The sequence below is a fragment of the Hippoglossus hippoglossus genome, chromosome 1, assembly GCF_009819705.1.
Source record: "Hippoglossus hippoglossus isolate fHipHip1 chromosome 1, fHipHip1.pri, whole genome shotgun sequence".
NCBI classification, from domain to species: Eukaryota; Metazoa; Chordata; class Actinopteri; order Pleuronectiformes; family Pleuronectidae; genus Hippoglossus; species Hippoglossus hippoglossus.
Window position 1 is genome coordinate 7,357,652 of NC_047151.1, and position 14,006 is coordinate 7,371,657.

At 40.4% G+C, this 14,006-nt stretch overlaps 1 protein-coding gene across 1 annotated transcript; it reads left to right on the forward strand.

Annotated features, from left to right (window-relative positions):
- Positions 1–5,340: 5,340 nt before the first annotated feature.
- Positions 5,341–12,982, forward strand: LOC117771305 (prostaglandin E2 receptor EP1 subtype-like). The gene is made up of 3 exons (XM_034601515.1): positions 5,341–5,610; positions 7,077–7,987; positions 11,703–12,982. Exons 2-3 carry the CDS (start codon positions 7,118–7,120, stop codon positions 11,970–11,972), a joined length of 1,140 nt encoding a protein of 379 aa, XP_034457406.1. The 5' UTR covers positions 5,341–5,610; positions 7,077–7,117; the 3' UTR covers positions 11,973–12,982.
- Positions 12,983–14,006: the final 1,024 nt, after the last annotated feature.

Below are 14,006 nucleotides of genomic sequence, written 5' to 3' on the forward strand. Positions count from 1 at the left end.
AATAAAACAGCCTATGGGTCATGCTTGACTCCAATGAGATCAGTGTGCATGGACACAATCAAATTTTAGGGGTTCAAGAAGAGCAGAGAGGTGCATTCAGTTCACAATTAAATCTTTATTTAATAATGGGAGGACTAGAATGGGGGACCTGAGAAAGGGAAAAATTATGGACAATTATAAATAAAACAATTAGCTTTTAACTTCTGAATGTTTATAAAAGCTAAAACAACAAATACTGTGACCACAGAGATACAACACACTTTAACCTAAATAGCGTGGACCATTATGTAGGCAGCGTACTTACTACGGGGAGATTCTATCACAAACCCCAATAGACACCACCACGTGAGCACACTGATCACTACCACTGCAACTCACACTGCAAGGACAAAACCACAACACACTGTTCAAGTGACCACCACCCTTTCGGCCTACATGCAAAGTGGTTTGAATCCCACAACTACTCCCCGACCTTTTAGCTCGTCCAGCTGCCTAAAAGGGTCACAATAAATTATTTAAACACAACAATCAATACGATTAAAGGTTGAACAGTCCATCAGGAATGTGATGGATGAGATGTCGGACCGACAGGATAAAATCAACGCAGAAACCAGTGGTCAGACAACACTGGAATTAGGCAAAGCAGCAGTCTGGCACTTAATCTTGCTCAATAGATTCCCAGCGGGTAAATAAATTATCTTTCTCCCAGTCTCCCTTACCTGGACAAACACAGCAGTCACCATCTACCAGGCATCAGACAAAGAGGCAGTAATTGCCCGCACACCTGTCCTCATAAAGACGGGGAGCTCTCCAATCCCACCTACCAGGGCGGTGCTCTAACTCCTAGCTGTCAACCCTCACATGTATATCTTGCATTATTGTTGAAGTGGATGTGACAGATTTAATACTTTTTAAGGAAGTACTGCGACTCGATTGCCTCTTGGGTAACTATCCAAAGAATACAGATTAAAATGACTACTTTTTAATGGGTTCCTGTCTGGAGACAGGGAAATCAGCCGTGATAAACATCTCGTTTTGCGTTGCCCAGAATGAAGGACAACTGTGAGTATTTGTGGATTTCACTGTATTATGATTTTGCTATTTCTCTTGGCACAGTGAGCGCACCCTCCCACCAAACAGCACAGTGTGCGAAACAGTAACTAAATATTAGAAATGACCTCTGGGCTGCAGCCAGACAGCAGTTTTTAAACAATTTGCACTCCGAGGAGAGTTTGCGTTTCATCAGGGAAAAGTAGCTGAATTTGTTTCTGTCTTTGACAGCTTGTTTGTCTCCTATACACGCTGATGAATATTCTCATGCGAGCATTCCACTGTTTCAGTTTTGGCCAGTAGTTCCTAAGGCGCCCAGACTGATAGTGTGTGGCTTTCCACTGGTAATAGCCAGCATTTCCCTAAAATGACAGTGAGGAATGCACAAGCCAATGACCCCGTGGTTACCCTTGCCACACTGCAAGCAATCATATGATGTCATATTGTTTTATTGAAAGTAGCACATTGTAGTTGTGAAAACTACTGTCCCAGGACTGAGTTTGCTTGCAGTCATAAAAAGGGTCATATTTCAGATAGTGGAGATTATAGTGACTGGCAAACCAAAACTCCTCTCTGCTTCAAAGCTTCTCACATGTAAAGAAATACTCAATCTCTCTGACATACAGGCATGTGCTCTGCAGAAAGCTTTGGCAAAATGGCCGATGAGAGGAACCGTTAAACAGTTGTGGTGGGGGAGTCTGGAGTCTCGAAGCAAGTCAGAATACTTGCGTGCACATGCAACACGAAAACCTCTGGCGCTTTTCCTTCAATGTTACATTTCCATCTCGAGAAAAGATAGATATCTCACTGTAAACTTTTCCAGGCCGAAGGGCTCTTCCATCTCAGAGGGCTCCTAAGATCATCAGGTATGCAGGCAGCGGGTTGTTTTTTTTCACTCTGTGGTCAGTGAGAGGGGAAGGGTGTAGAAGAACCTCAAACCCATAAACCCCAGACTTGATATTGGAAGAGCCAGTGGTCTGCAGAGGCCAAATGGCACCATTTGTGAGAGCAATTGATGAGGGAAAAAAAGTCTCCTTTCAGAGAGAGAGGATTAACACACGTGGTGGCCAAACACTTGATTGTTGCACTTAAGAGTCTACGTGGGCACTGGGAACTGACTGATTAGGAATAATTGGCTCTCTGGTCCAAGAGCAAGAGATACTGAAACGCTTTTATATGCTGATAACATGCATGAAGCTTTTAAAATAAAAAACAAGCTCATTTCTAATGCTGATTTCCTTTTGTTGGCCTAAGTCTGCTCGGATGTGCATAAATTCACAGGAAGCTGTTTTTGTGTCTGACTTTTACTACTTGTTACGTCTTCCAAAGAGGTTGTGTTTTCACCTGTGTCTTTTTGGTGGTTTATTCATTTGTTGGTTTGTTAGCAGGATGATTCACAAACTGGGGGGGGGGGGGATTTGTCTTTTCACTTTCTTTAACTATGTTTTATTACTGATTAGAAGGGCACTTGGAGAGCACAGAAGGTTAATGCTAGGGCTAGGTTATTTACATTATGCTCCACCCCTCCACAAAAAGTAGTTTTTCGTAATCCTGCTCACTAACAATCAGACAAATAAACTGAGGAAACTAGAAGGGTCCTCAGGGAGCTAACACCTCTGCACAGACTGATTTGCCACTGTATTGCATAAACATGTAAGATCAGATGCACCATCCAAGTACATAGAAATTCTCTGCAAACTGAATTTTCAGTCTCTCATACAGTAGAAAGGTTGTTACTGTGATGTGACTGAATATAGATCATTATTCAGATCCTCACTAAATTCCAATTGTTCATAGATATTATCACTTTAAATATGCCTGACTTTTGTCATAAATATTTTTTTTTTTTACTCCTGGATCCGCTCCCTTAATTGAATCTGCTCCAAATGGGTTCTTCCATGGACCACACCCCCACCCTTCCACCAAGTTTCAAGAAAATCGTTTCAGTGATTTTTGTGTATTCCTGCAGTCGGACAAACAGCAATTATAACTTATTGGTGGAAGTAATAAATAATTTAAGTGGTCAGACCAGAGCCTCTTAACTTTTTTAATCCTTCTATAAGAACAAGACAATCATGTGTATGATTGTTCATCCTTGATGGAGGTTCTGGTAAACTGGCCTCCAGAAAAGTTTTTTTTTCCGATTCTTTCTTGCAACACTCTTAGCATGGTTCTATGGATGGTATTTCAATCTGTCAGTTCTTTATATTGGTCCTGACTAAAATATATTGACAGTTCAGAATGGACTTCCATGCTGTAATGCAGACATTCATTATCCCCATAGGATGAATCCCACTTACGTAAACTCTTTTTACTCTTCCCCTAGCACCACCAGGTCGACTATTTTGTTTAATTTGAAAGACCTTTGTGGCATTTTAAACCTTTATTACTGAGAGGCTTTTTTCCCCTTTACATTTTATGAGTTTGCCAGAGTGTCAACAGTCAAATGAGGTGAGGGAGAGAAAGAAGGAGAGAGAGAGAAAAAGAGGGAAGAACAAGAAAAAGGTCATCAGACGAACAGAAGCCAGGTGGTTCATGGTTAGAACCTTAAATACCTCCGCTACCAAGGTGGCCCCAGAGTTTGGATTTGCACTGAAATATTTTTGCAGCTGCAGGTTAGATCGGCTTCATTTATTTTATTTTATTTTTTTTTTAAGATTTTCAGAACTTCTTTAGTGGCCCCCCTGACTTTTCCTCTGGATACCACAGCTGGGCAACATTAGTACCTGCAAAACTAAAGGCACCCCCTTTTTGTCAAGAGCAGAGTAGCTCGAGCTAACATCTGCCCGACATCAACATGTTTAGATTGTGACAAGCATGCAGACAATAGCATTGACCTCAATGCACCTCTGCACCTAAGCAGCCATTATGTGCCGAGAGCATGGCTGTGGACTCTTGTTTCATCGAGAGTCAAAGCTCCTGAAAGTGGTTATGTGTCACACCAGGTGTGTTTTCACTCAGTGTTTGGTGAACCCCAGCTCACCGTCTGCTGCTGTCAAATGCCTTTTGCAGACCTCACTCCTTTAACCGACAACAGATGCCCTTTGCAATTTTACAAATGAATACTTCCCTAATAGACATTTTTGATATTTTAACATGTTGTGAAATCGTACAATTTATCTTCAAAAGACCATCACACAGAGCCGAGTTGCCAGCCGGTGAAACCTTCCCTCCAGCTGCCTTTCTTTCTAAGTTTTGTAAACCAATTTACGTGTCAGTGCCTGTACCTCCACTCTGGCTCCTGTGAACCACCAGCCAATATTGGGATGTTGCTCTTTCCCCCGTTTCCAAACCACAACTTGTGCAAGTATGTGTCCAGCTGGGCTGCCAGGTCCTCTTAAAAATAAAACAAACACGAACACCTGTCCCCAGTATGCGGCAAAAGAAACCAAAATCAGAGATACATTATGCCTCGCCGTGGTTTTCCCTCTCAGACTGTCAATCAGCAGGAAGAAAAATTGACATGTTTTCCATAATGCAGCTGCAAAAACCCTCAGGACTAATATCAGAGTCCTTGAGAAACATCTGGATCTATCATGATGATGAATATCACTTCTCCATACTGGTCCCAATGAGTTTACAAAACTTGTAGCTGTTTGTCTTTTCAAAAAAATCAAAAACACAAGTGCAAACCAAACTTTTTAGATAATTTAATCAAATATTTTTTGTTCAGTGTCTGACCTACTCCCCATGCACTGAGGTCACATATACAGAGAATAGGAAAAACAGCAGCCTGATTAAGACTGCTGGATCTTTCCGTAAGTTGATACCTCCAGGTTATTTTGAGCACAGTGTTAAATAGTGAGAAAAAAAACATTTAATCTCGGCTGTGAAACTGAATCTGTTCACATGGATCCAGGCTTCACAAGACAAAACACCTTCACCACAGATCCATTACAGGCTACAACAAGCAGAAGTCATATGTAGAGCCCCATCTTGTAAAACAGTTTCATAAGCGAGTGCTTAAATCCAAACAATGTGGTGACAAAGTTGTGCCTGTGATATCTGCAGCAGTGTCGGTCAATACAAGCAGCTCTGTGAATATTAGCTCTGTGTATGATATTATTAATATAATGTTTGAGATCATTTCTTGGAAGTGTAGGTGACACATATAAAGTGAATAATATTAGGTATAGTGCTCAGTGATTGTACACTGTAATGTAAACACAAGGCAGCGACACAGAGGGGGAGAGAGAGAGGGGGGAGATGAGGCAGCAGCAGCAGAGACGCCCTCACAGCCTGAAGGCGGCGGAAAGACGTGTTATAAAAAAACGTGCCTCTGTGTTTCAGTGTCAGTGGGGATCCTTTCACTCCTGTACAACCCTGGAGACACCATGCAGCAGCCGGACACACTCACACATGGATCGTATCCCACACAGGACGTCGATCTGCTGCACTTTACCAGAGGGAAACATGATTTCTGATCCAAACTCCGAGACATTTTCTCATGTGTGTGTGGACTGTTTGTGCTGAGAGGATCTCTGGATTTCTGTGAATCAAGGAAAAACCCTCTGTTTGGATGTTCAGCTGGACCGAGGAGGATATCACAGCTATGCAGGGGTGAGCTTCGTCATAAATCTTAACTTCATAATAAATGTAATGGATAAAGTTGACTTTATTTCTAAGAACTACAACTTTAAAGACTAAACTGCATCTTTGCAATTTAATAATAACTCTGATAAACAACATTTATCCAGTTTTATTTATCTTTATTTGCCTGTTTATTGTTTCTTACACACTTTAAAAAAACAACCAGCATATTAATTCTGCAAACAGCTGCAAATCTATTTACACAATCGATAAACTGCTTCATTAGAAATTGTAAAGGGAAAAGAATTATTGATTTTTTCTGTAATCAGCAGAACCGACATAAAAACAGCTATTTTCTGCATCACACTAGACTCAATGATAACTATTTCCAAAACATTATCAGCAGCTGATATTTTTTATATACAAATAAAGATAGCTTTTGTTTGTTTTAAAGTTTCTTCTGTGGTTTTATTTTTATTTTATAAATTAATTTTTCTGTTATTATTGGGTAAGTAAGGCTTGTAAAAAACACCTTCCCTGGATTATAATGTGCTGTCAACAGAATCCGGATGAGAGGACAGAGGGACTATGGGTAGGGCGACTGTAGAGTTTAAAAATGTGCGTGGATGAAAGTAAAGCTTAAGGGGGGGCTTGTAAATTAGGAGGAAACGTTATAAAAACTATCAAATGTGTGTGTTTAACATTCAATAAACATAAAGTTGAAAAAGAAAAATCACAATTCACTCCTGAATAAATCTGAACATTAGAACTGACTGTAAGGTCAGTTTAGACCACAAAAGCCGATATGAGGATTCTTCATATTAGAAAAAATATTCATATCTATTTGATTGTAGAAAAAAACAAATCTGCTTTTAGATAGTGTTTTGTTGTGAAGACTGTTTGTAGCCGGTGTTAAAAAACAAACCTGAGTAATGACAAACTATTCTGCCTCATGGCAGTTGTGGTGATTGACGCATCTTCTCTGTGATTCTGTGGTTGCTTCAAAGTGTTTGCTTCAGCTGGTTGTTAGGGTCACGTTCAAGATAATTTTCAGAATAAAAATCTAGTCAGGTCTTTCTGTTTTTAACTACTCCTTGTTAGATGACCTTAGATTCTAATCTATAAAGTTTACAATTTAAAATTATAAATAATAATAGGTTATTAATAAGGTTGATGGTTCAACATTTGCTTCGAAAAAAAGCTTCCCTGCTCCTTGTCATAAAATGTCTGGACTCTGCTGGAGGAACAAACAACTTCCTTCTAAAAGATAACTCCTCATTCGGTGAATTTGTGGTTAGCTGGTGACTGTGAAGGCCGTGGAATGTGATTCACAACCTTTTCCCACTCAACAAACACTTCTGTTTACCCTCATGATGTGTGATAATTCATTTTTAACCTACATCTGTAACCTTTACTGTTTTTAATATCGACAAATCAGTTGAATTTTGACTTTGATTCGGTTCATAATCCAGATGTACCTCTTCTTTGTCTTGCAGCCTCGATTAACTATGGACCTCTGCACCTTCAGAGATCAGTGATGTTAGCTCTGAGCCACTACAACTCCTCAGTCTCCCCGCTCCTCCCTCACTTCTCCAATGACAGTGGAGGGAAGGTGGAGGCCCGGGTGGCCGTGGAGGGGCTGTCGCAGCAGGGGAACTACACCTTGGTGCAGCCTACCACAAGTGGCGTCATCGTCGTCGTATTGTCCATGACACTGGGCATCATCTCCAACATTGTGGCCCTGTTTATCCTGGCTAACGCCTACTGCCTCCAGCGCCGGCGCTCCAAAGCCACATTCCTTCTGTTTGCCACCTCACTCGTAGTAACAGATTTTGTCGGCCACGTGATCCCTGGCGTCCTGGTTCTGCGGCTCTATCTCCATGGAGGTGTGCGCCCAGAGGACTTTGACACGTCTGATGGCATGTGTCAGTTCTTGGGAGGCAGCATGGTGTTCTTTGGCCTGTGCCCACTCTTCATGGGCTGTGCCATGGCTGCTGAGCGCTGCCTGGGTGTCACAAGGCCTTTGCTACACTCATCCCTGGTCACCAAAACGCGCACAAAGATCTGCCTGTCTCTCATCTGGCTGGCAGCTCTGTGTGTGGCCATGCTGCCCTGCTTTCACCTGGGCTCTTACGCCTACCAGGACCCAGGGACCTGGTGTTTCATTAAAGTGCTCAGTGACACTGAGGAGGTGGACGTGGCGTTCGTGGTGCTGTTCTCTGGACTCGGTCTGACCTCGCTCGCCGTGGCGCTGGTGTGTAACACCATCAGTGGACTGACACTGGTGCTCGCACGGCTCAGGAGGCAGCCCGGCTCCCATCGCTCGGCCAAGTCCCACGACATAGAGATGGTGGTGCAGCTGGTTGGCATCATGGTCACCTCGTGCATCTGCTGGAGCCCTCTGCTGGTGAGTATCAGGAAATACAGAAATACAATGACAGCGAGGCATACGGCCAGGTCACAGCAAAAATATCAACGTCACATGTATTTGTGCACACAGGTGTACAGAGTAACTTATCAATAGAAGTCGGTCATACCCTTACTTCTAATGACTCCCCAGGCCCAAATTCAACAACCCAACACAGCATAGTTTGGTTAATTCCTGTTACACCACAAATGATATCATTAGAACTAGCAGCTTTATCGACGCTTGCGGTAGAACAAAAAGAGAGAGAGGCTTGAATGTGTGAGCATTTCTCTGTCATGCTGTGTTTCAACAGTGACGGCAGACTATGTGGTCTCTTACTTCTCAGCACAAGAAAATGTTGTTGATGTTGAATGATACAGAAAAAGAGTTGAAAACATAGAGCAAAGAGACGGCAGCAGAGACACATTCAGACAATGGCATGAAGTCTGTTTGTGTGACACTTTTATTATCATGCTAAGTTATAAAATTATTTTCAAAAACTTCAACCCTTTTTGCACAAAATGTGTGAATTCAAGAACTTTTATCGATCCATGTCCATTTATGATTTACTTTCTAGGCTTCATTTTGATCTGGCTCTAGAAAGCAGTATCAACTCAGTGGAATTTTTCCCTCGAGTCCTGACACTAGGAGCAGTTCACTGACGGTGCATTCACATGCTTCCCAGAAGCTCCCATTTCCTCGAGTTGTGACCTTGTTGTTCCGACTTTGGCGTGTCCATGTGCCTTTGAAGTCAGAATGTGGAAAAAAACACATGAAGGCTGTCAACAAAATATGCTGTGTTAATGTATTTAGAGCGTTCAAACAACACCATGACACCTCATTCTAATATTGGCATGGTAACAAATAGCAAAGTAAAAGGATCAGATCTGACAGACATAAAAACTTCTGTGTTGCCTAAAAAGTCTGGTGTTAGTGCCTCACTAATCTGAGATGAACAAACTGATTACAAGTGACAAACGTGCAACATTTGCCAAGTTCACATTAAAAGCTATTTAGAGCTGATTGCAAAATGATGCTAATTGGTTTATAAGTGATGATGTCAGTAACTCGTTTACAAAACGTTTCACCAACTTTCCAAGTTGCTCCGACTTTAGATGGCGATCACGTGAATTTTTCCAGTCTGGACTCATTTTTTTCAAAATTATTCCGCCACCGCATGAACGCACAATAACACATCCCTAATGTCCGTCCTGCATGAGTGGAGCTCCTCTCAGGACTGTGCATGTTTGACAGCTCCCTCACAGCTTCGACTTTGTTTGTTTCAACAACTTACACTTTACCTCCTGCTGCATTATAGTGTGTGATCAGTATTTGTGTTTTCCAGCTGACCCCCACCCGACTCGAACCAGATCGAGCTCTTAAAAAGCTGAGGGTAACTGAAAACACCTGCATGAATGTACAGGCTCTTTTTTACGGCCTAGTACCTTCTCTTTGTGGAATTGAAACGAGAGACCCGGGCCTTTTTTCACGGCAGACATTTTGGCATGTCATTGTAGGAAAGTCACGGGTGTTTCTGATAATATTCAAAATGGCTCTGTCCAAGTAGGTTATTTAATATTTACACCTGTGCTTCACCCTGTGACAGGTCTCTGTTTCTTCACTTAATACAATTAGACACCAGACACCTTCAGCTCCATTATTTCCTCAATGACTTTTCTCATGACATTCCATTGGAAACCACAAAAAACGTCAATAAACAAACAGCACTAACGAGAACGGCACCCAGTAGAGTGCATATACATCCGCCAACAGTCTCCTCATGAAAGCACATTTAAATTCACTAGATCTGGATTTTGATTGCACACACTCATGGATGTCCCTCTCATAAACATGCCTGATTTATTTCCTCAAGATCCATGAATTATCCTCTGAGAAATAAATACAAATGTTGAAAAATGTCCTGTTTTGCAATGATAAAGAAAGTAAAGGAAAAAATCCTGGATCCACCCAAACATGTAATGTGTTCTTCTTTGGGTCATGGCCCAACCCTTCAAACATTCCATGGAAATCAATTGAGTGGTTTCTGCACAAAACTAACAAACAAATTAGGCGGAGGCAATACATGGCAATTCAAAAGGAAGACTGTAATAATGATAGAAATTTCTATAGGTAACACAGATAATGGTTTCAGTGCACAGTCATCAGAACGAGAGGGTCACTGATGGAAGACTATGTATGCTTATTCAGCATCACCAGGATCAATTCCCAAAAAACGTGATCCATTAGATCTTCGTCTGGACACAGTCCTCTTGGTTCCTGTTGTATATGGTGACAAATATCATTAGTTCTGAGATTTCAAACTTTTTATTTATTAAAACTATATATCCAATATTGATTCTCATAGGACTTGGTATCAATTCTCTCCATCAAGCCATAAAATTGTATTGAAACCACATTGGTATAAAGTAATAGCAGGAATTGTGTTTTTTTCAGTCCATCTGGGCCTGAATTGAACCAGACCTTCACTTCAAGTGTATGTCAGGTCAAGGAAGTGTGACGCCCAGCTGTGACGTGACAGGAGGGAGGATATTCACAAAACACTACCTTTGGCTTTAAAACTTTTAACTTTATAACTTAATACTTTATTGCTATATCAACAGAGTTGATTGCAATTTGTTTTTGCAAGCTCACCCACCAACATAGACAAGAAGAAAATACACACATACTCAAAATACATCACAGGGTATGAAACACATCAGTAAAATCTGAGCCCAGCTAAAGAATGAATGACCAATGCTAAAAAAATAAAACAAACATTAAAAATAAATAAAACCTCAATGTATAAAATGATAATATTTGTGATATATTGTAATGTAGGAAAAAATGTTGTTGTATGTATTTCACAAAGAATACCAAAATGAAAGTGCATTCATGTGTTTATTTGTATTAAATAAATAGAATCACTTTGAGAATGAAAAGCATCAGCGGGGCGATGCCGGCCCTTTGCACACTGTAGCCTACATATTTTCATAATGCCCATTTCCTAATGACATCATCATGACATTGTTTATAATGTGTGCTGAACAACAATGATTGGTCATATGAGAGAGCTGTATATCGTGTCTTTAATATGCTTGGTTACAAGAGTTAATGCATTAATACACTTTATTACATCATTTACTGACATAATCACATAAACTGACATCATTACATAATGATACCATCATAAATATTTTTTGATCTGTATAAGCTATAGAATGCAGATCAAGGAAAAATATAAATGCATTTTTTAACCATGCATGATGTGATTTTCTGACTCCTCTGTGACTTTTTCTTGACCTCTCTTGTTATATATTATGGAAATTTATTTTCTCTTCAATGAAACATTTAGATTGTCTCTGTTGCTCTTTTCAATTTGCAGATATGTTAGAAAAGTTTTTTGTGGACCATATTTTTGTTAACTATGACCATGGCCATTGACCCATCAGCTCCAATTCTTAATCATCTGGAGATACCCCCCCAAGTAGTATTCCCACCAAGTTTGGTAAAAATCTGACCATGCATTTTTGATTTATTTTGCACAAACACAGACAGACCAAATCAATACCCTGCTTGTACAGTTGCACGTGGACGACTTCTTTGTTGTTGTGAGAACCGCAAAGGTTTTGTTTTAATGAATCCTAGTTTAACACGAACAGCAGCGTTTTCATTTTTTACCATAAATTAATTTCAAGCATGTTTTTCTTGCCTGCAGATCTTTGGCCTGATGTCTGTGATCCACTCCTTCACGGGATCCATTGGGGACAACCTGTCCAACTACAAAACCCTGATGGTGATGGGCGTGAGGCTGGCCACGTGGAACCAGATCCTCGACCCCTGGGTCTACATCCTGCTACGCCGCACCGTCCTCCGCAAAATCTACCTCATCGCTAAATGCCAAGTGGGCCTGAGGAGCAGCATGTTGGGCCGCTGGGAGCCCACGTCTTTCCCTAGCTCGGACAAGAAGGACGTCAACCACGTGTGAGCTGAGAGGAGGACTGATATTGATACTCTGTGGATGTGTGTTCTCACCACGTTATTGAACAAATGAAGAACTTGACATGAAAAGACAATTAGACAGAGTTGGAAAGAACCCACTCTGTGGCTGGGATAGTGGAACCGACCAGTTCGATGTTAAATTTGACATTTCTCAGATGATCCACAAAAGAAATGTGTTATGGATTCAAACTTTCTCCATCATACTCCATCAAAGTTTATCAGCGTGTTCAACGTCTGATCTTACAAATGGAAGCTAGCTAATGCTGTGATTTTGCACAAAATATCATAAACTTTGTACAGTTTACTTATAATAAGTAAACATTCCTTATTGTTATTATATTCCCATTAGGAAACTCATAATGACAAAGATGTAGGCAGTATTAACCACGCTGCAGACGGCTGCAGGAGTGATATTTAAAAAAGGGACTGAATATTATCTCAACCTCATTGTCACCAGCTTTTCACCAGTATTAAAAGCATCATTTTAAGTATTCTGCTGAATGTACTGCATAGAGGAATGTTAATATTCATATACTGTGGAGTTTATGAATGTCTGAATATGCTTTTCATGTGTTTATACAGTTTTATAATTTTATAAGTTGATACTTGAAATCGACCCTCAATTTACTGAGGAGATGTAAATAAAACAATTTAATGTGATGTGTACATGTAACCTGAATTTATTTTTATTTTCCTATCAAATGGTTCCTTGTGGAGAAGGGGGATATATTGCCTGGTTAATAAATGTACCACACTGCATACAGTGGTGTTGTAAAGTATTACAGATAATTACTCCAATGCTTTCAGTGTAAACTATGATCCTATGAAAACTTCTTTGTTACCCAAAAGTATTGATAGATCTGTACTTTTGGTTGTGCGTGAGTGTTGATCAGGATTTCCTCTGAGGATTGTGGGATTTTCTGCAGAGTCATCCTTGGCCTCACTTTACACAGATGACTATGATTATCCCCTGAAAGGCCGTGCAGAAAATAGGCTGTTAGATCAAGAGGGTGGTCTGCTTTCTTACAGGGGCAATTGTCCTGTCAAGCAGTCTGTTTCTATAAAGTGTCTTTAGATGAGGCACCGTGTAATTTAAATACGATTATTCTCATTTTTCAGTCTTATCTGTTTCCTGTCATGCATAATGTCTGTGCAACCACACTGATGTTATCTGCTGCTGCAACAGTTTGTCCTCAACAACCCTGCCAGCAGCTGGTGTTGCGTTTTAAATGTGTAAAAATTTAAAAACTAGCTATAAATGTATAAAATGTACAAGTAGGCCATAACTACAACTATAGCCTCCTGTTCCACCAGAGTACATGGAGGTCTCAGGTGGGCTTTTGAATTTCACCTAAAAAGTAACTGCTCCCACTTCCTACACCTCACACCTGATACATCACCAATAAATAATCATTGTAAAATATGGCATCATTTGGCTGGAGAAATACATTTAAAAGTCCCACACAGTACATTTTGGATGGATGCGTTGCTGATGTGTACAGTAATTGGAAAAGAGACTGATTCACGCTTTTCTTTTTCAGCTGTAACTTTATTACAAAAAATATTTTTATTAAACTTTTAACAGACAAAAAAAACAATCACAAACTGCAAAAACTGCATAATTTAAAACAACAAACAAAACGTGATGACAGACACAAAAAAAGTATGGCCCTTAAAAAAAGAAAATGGCCCTTGATAAGAAACTAAATGTGTGAAGCATGGAGGTTTGGTTCTCCAATAGGGGGTCCTCTGACCCCTGGGGTCCTTTGCACACTGCCAGGGGGTCTGCAAAACGTTTCCAGATTCATTCATTAAAAATTATCTTGATATATGATTATACTGTGTTGACATGGTGGATACCTTTTTTAACTTGTAATCCAACACTTTTCTCGGGTTCTTTCACATAATTAAATATAAGTGTAAGAAAAGGTTCCAAGGGACATGAGGGGGTCCCCGGGATATTGACTATGTATCTGGGGTCCTCGGCTGAGAACAAATTGTGAATCCCTAGTTTAACCTC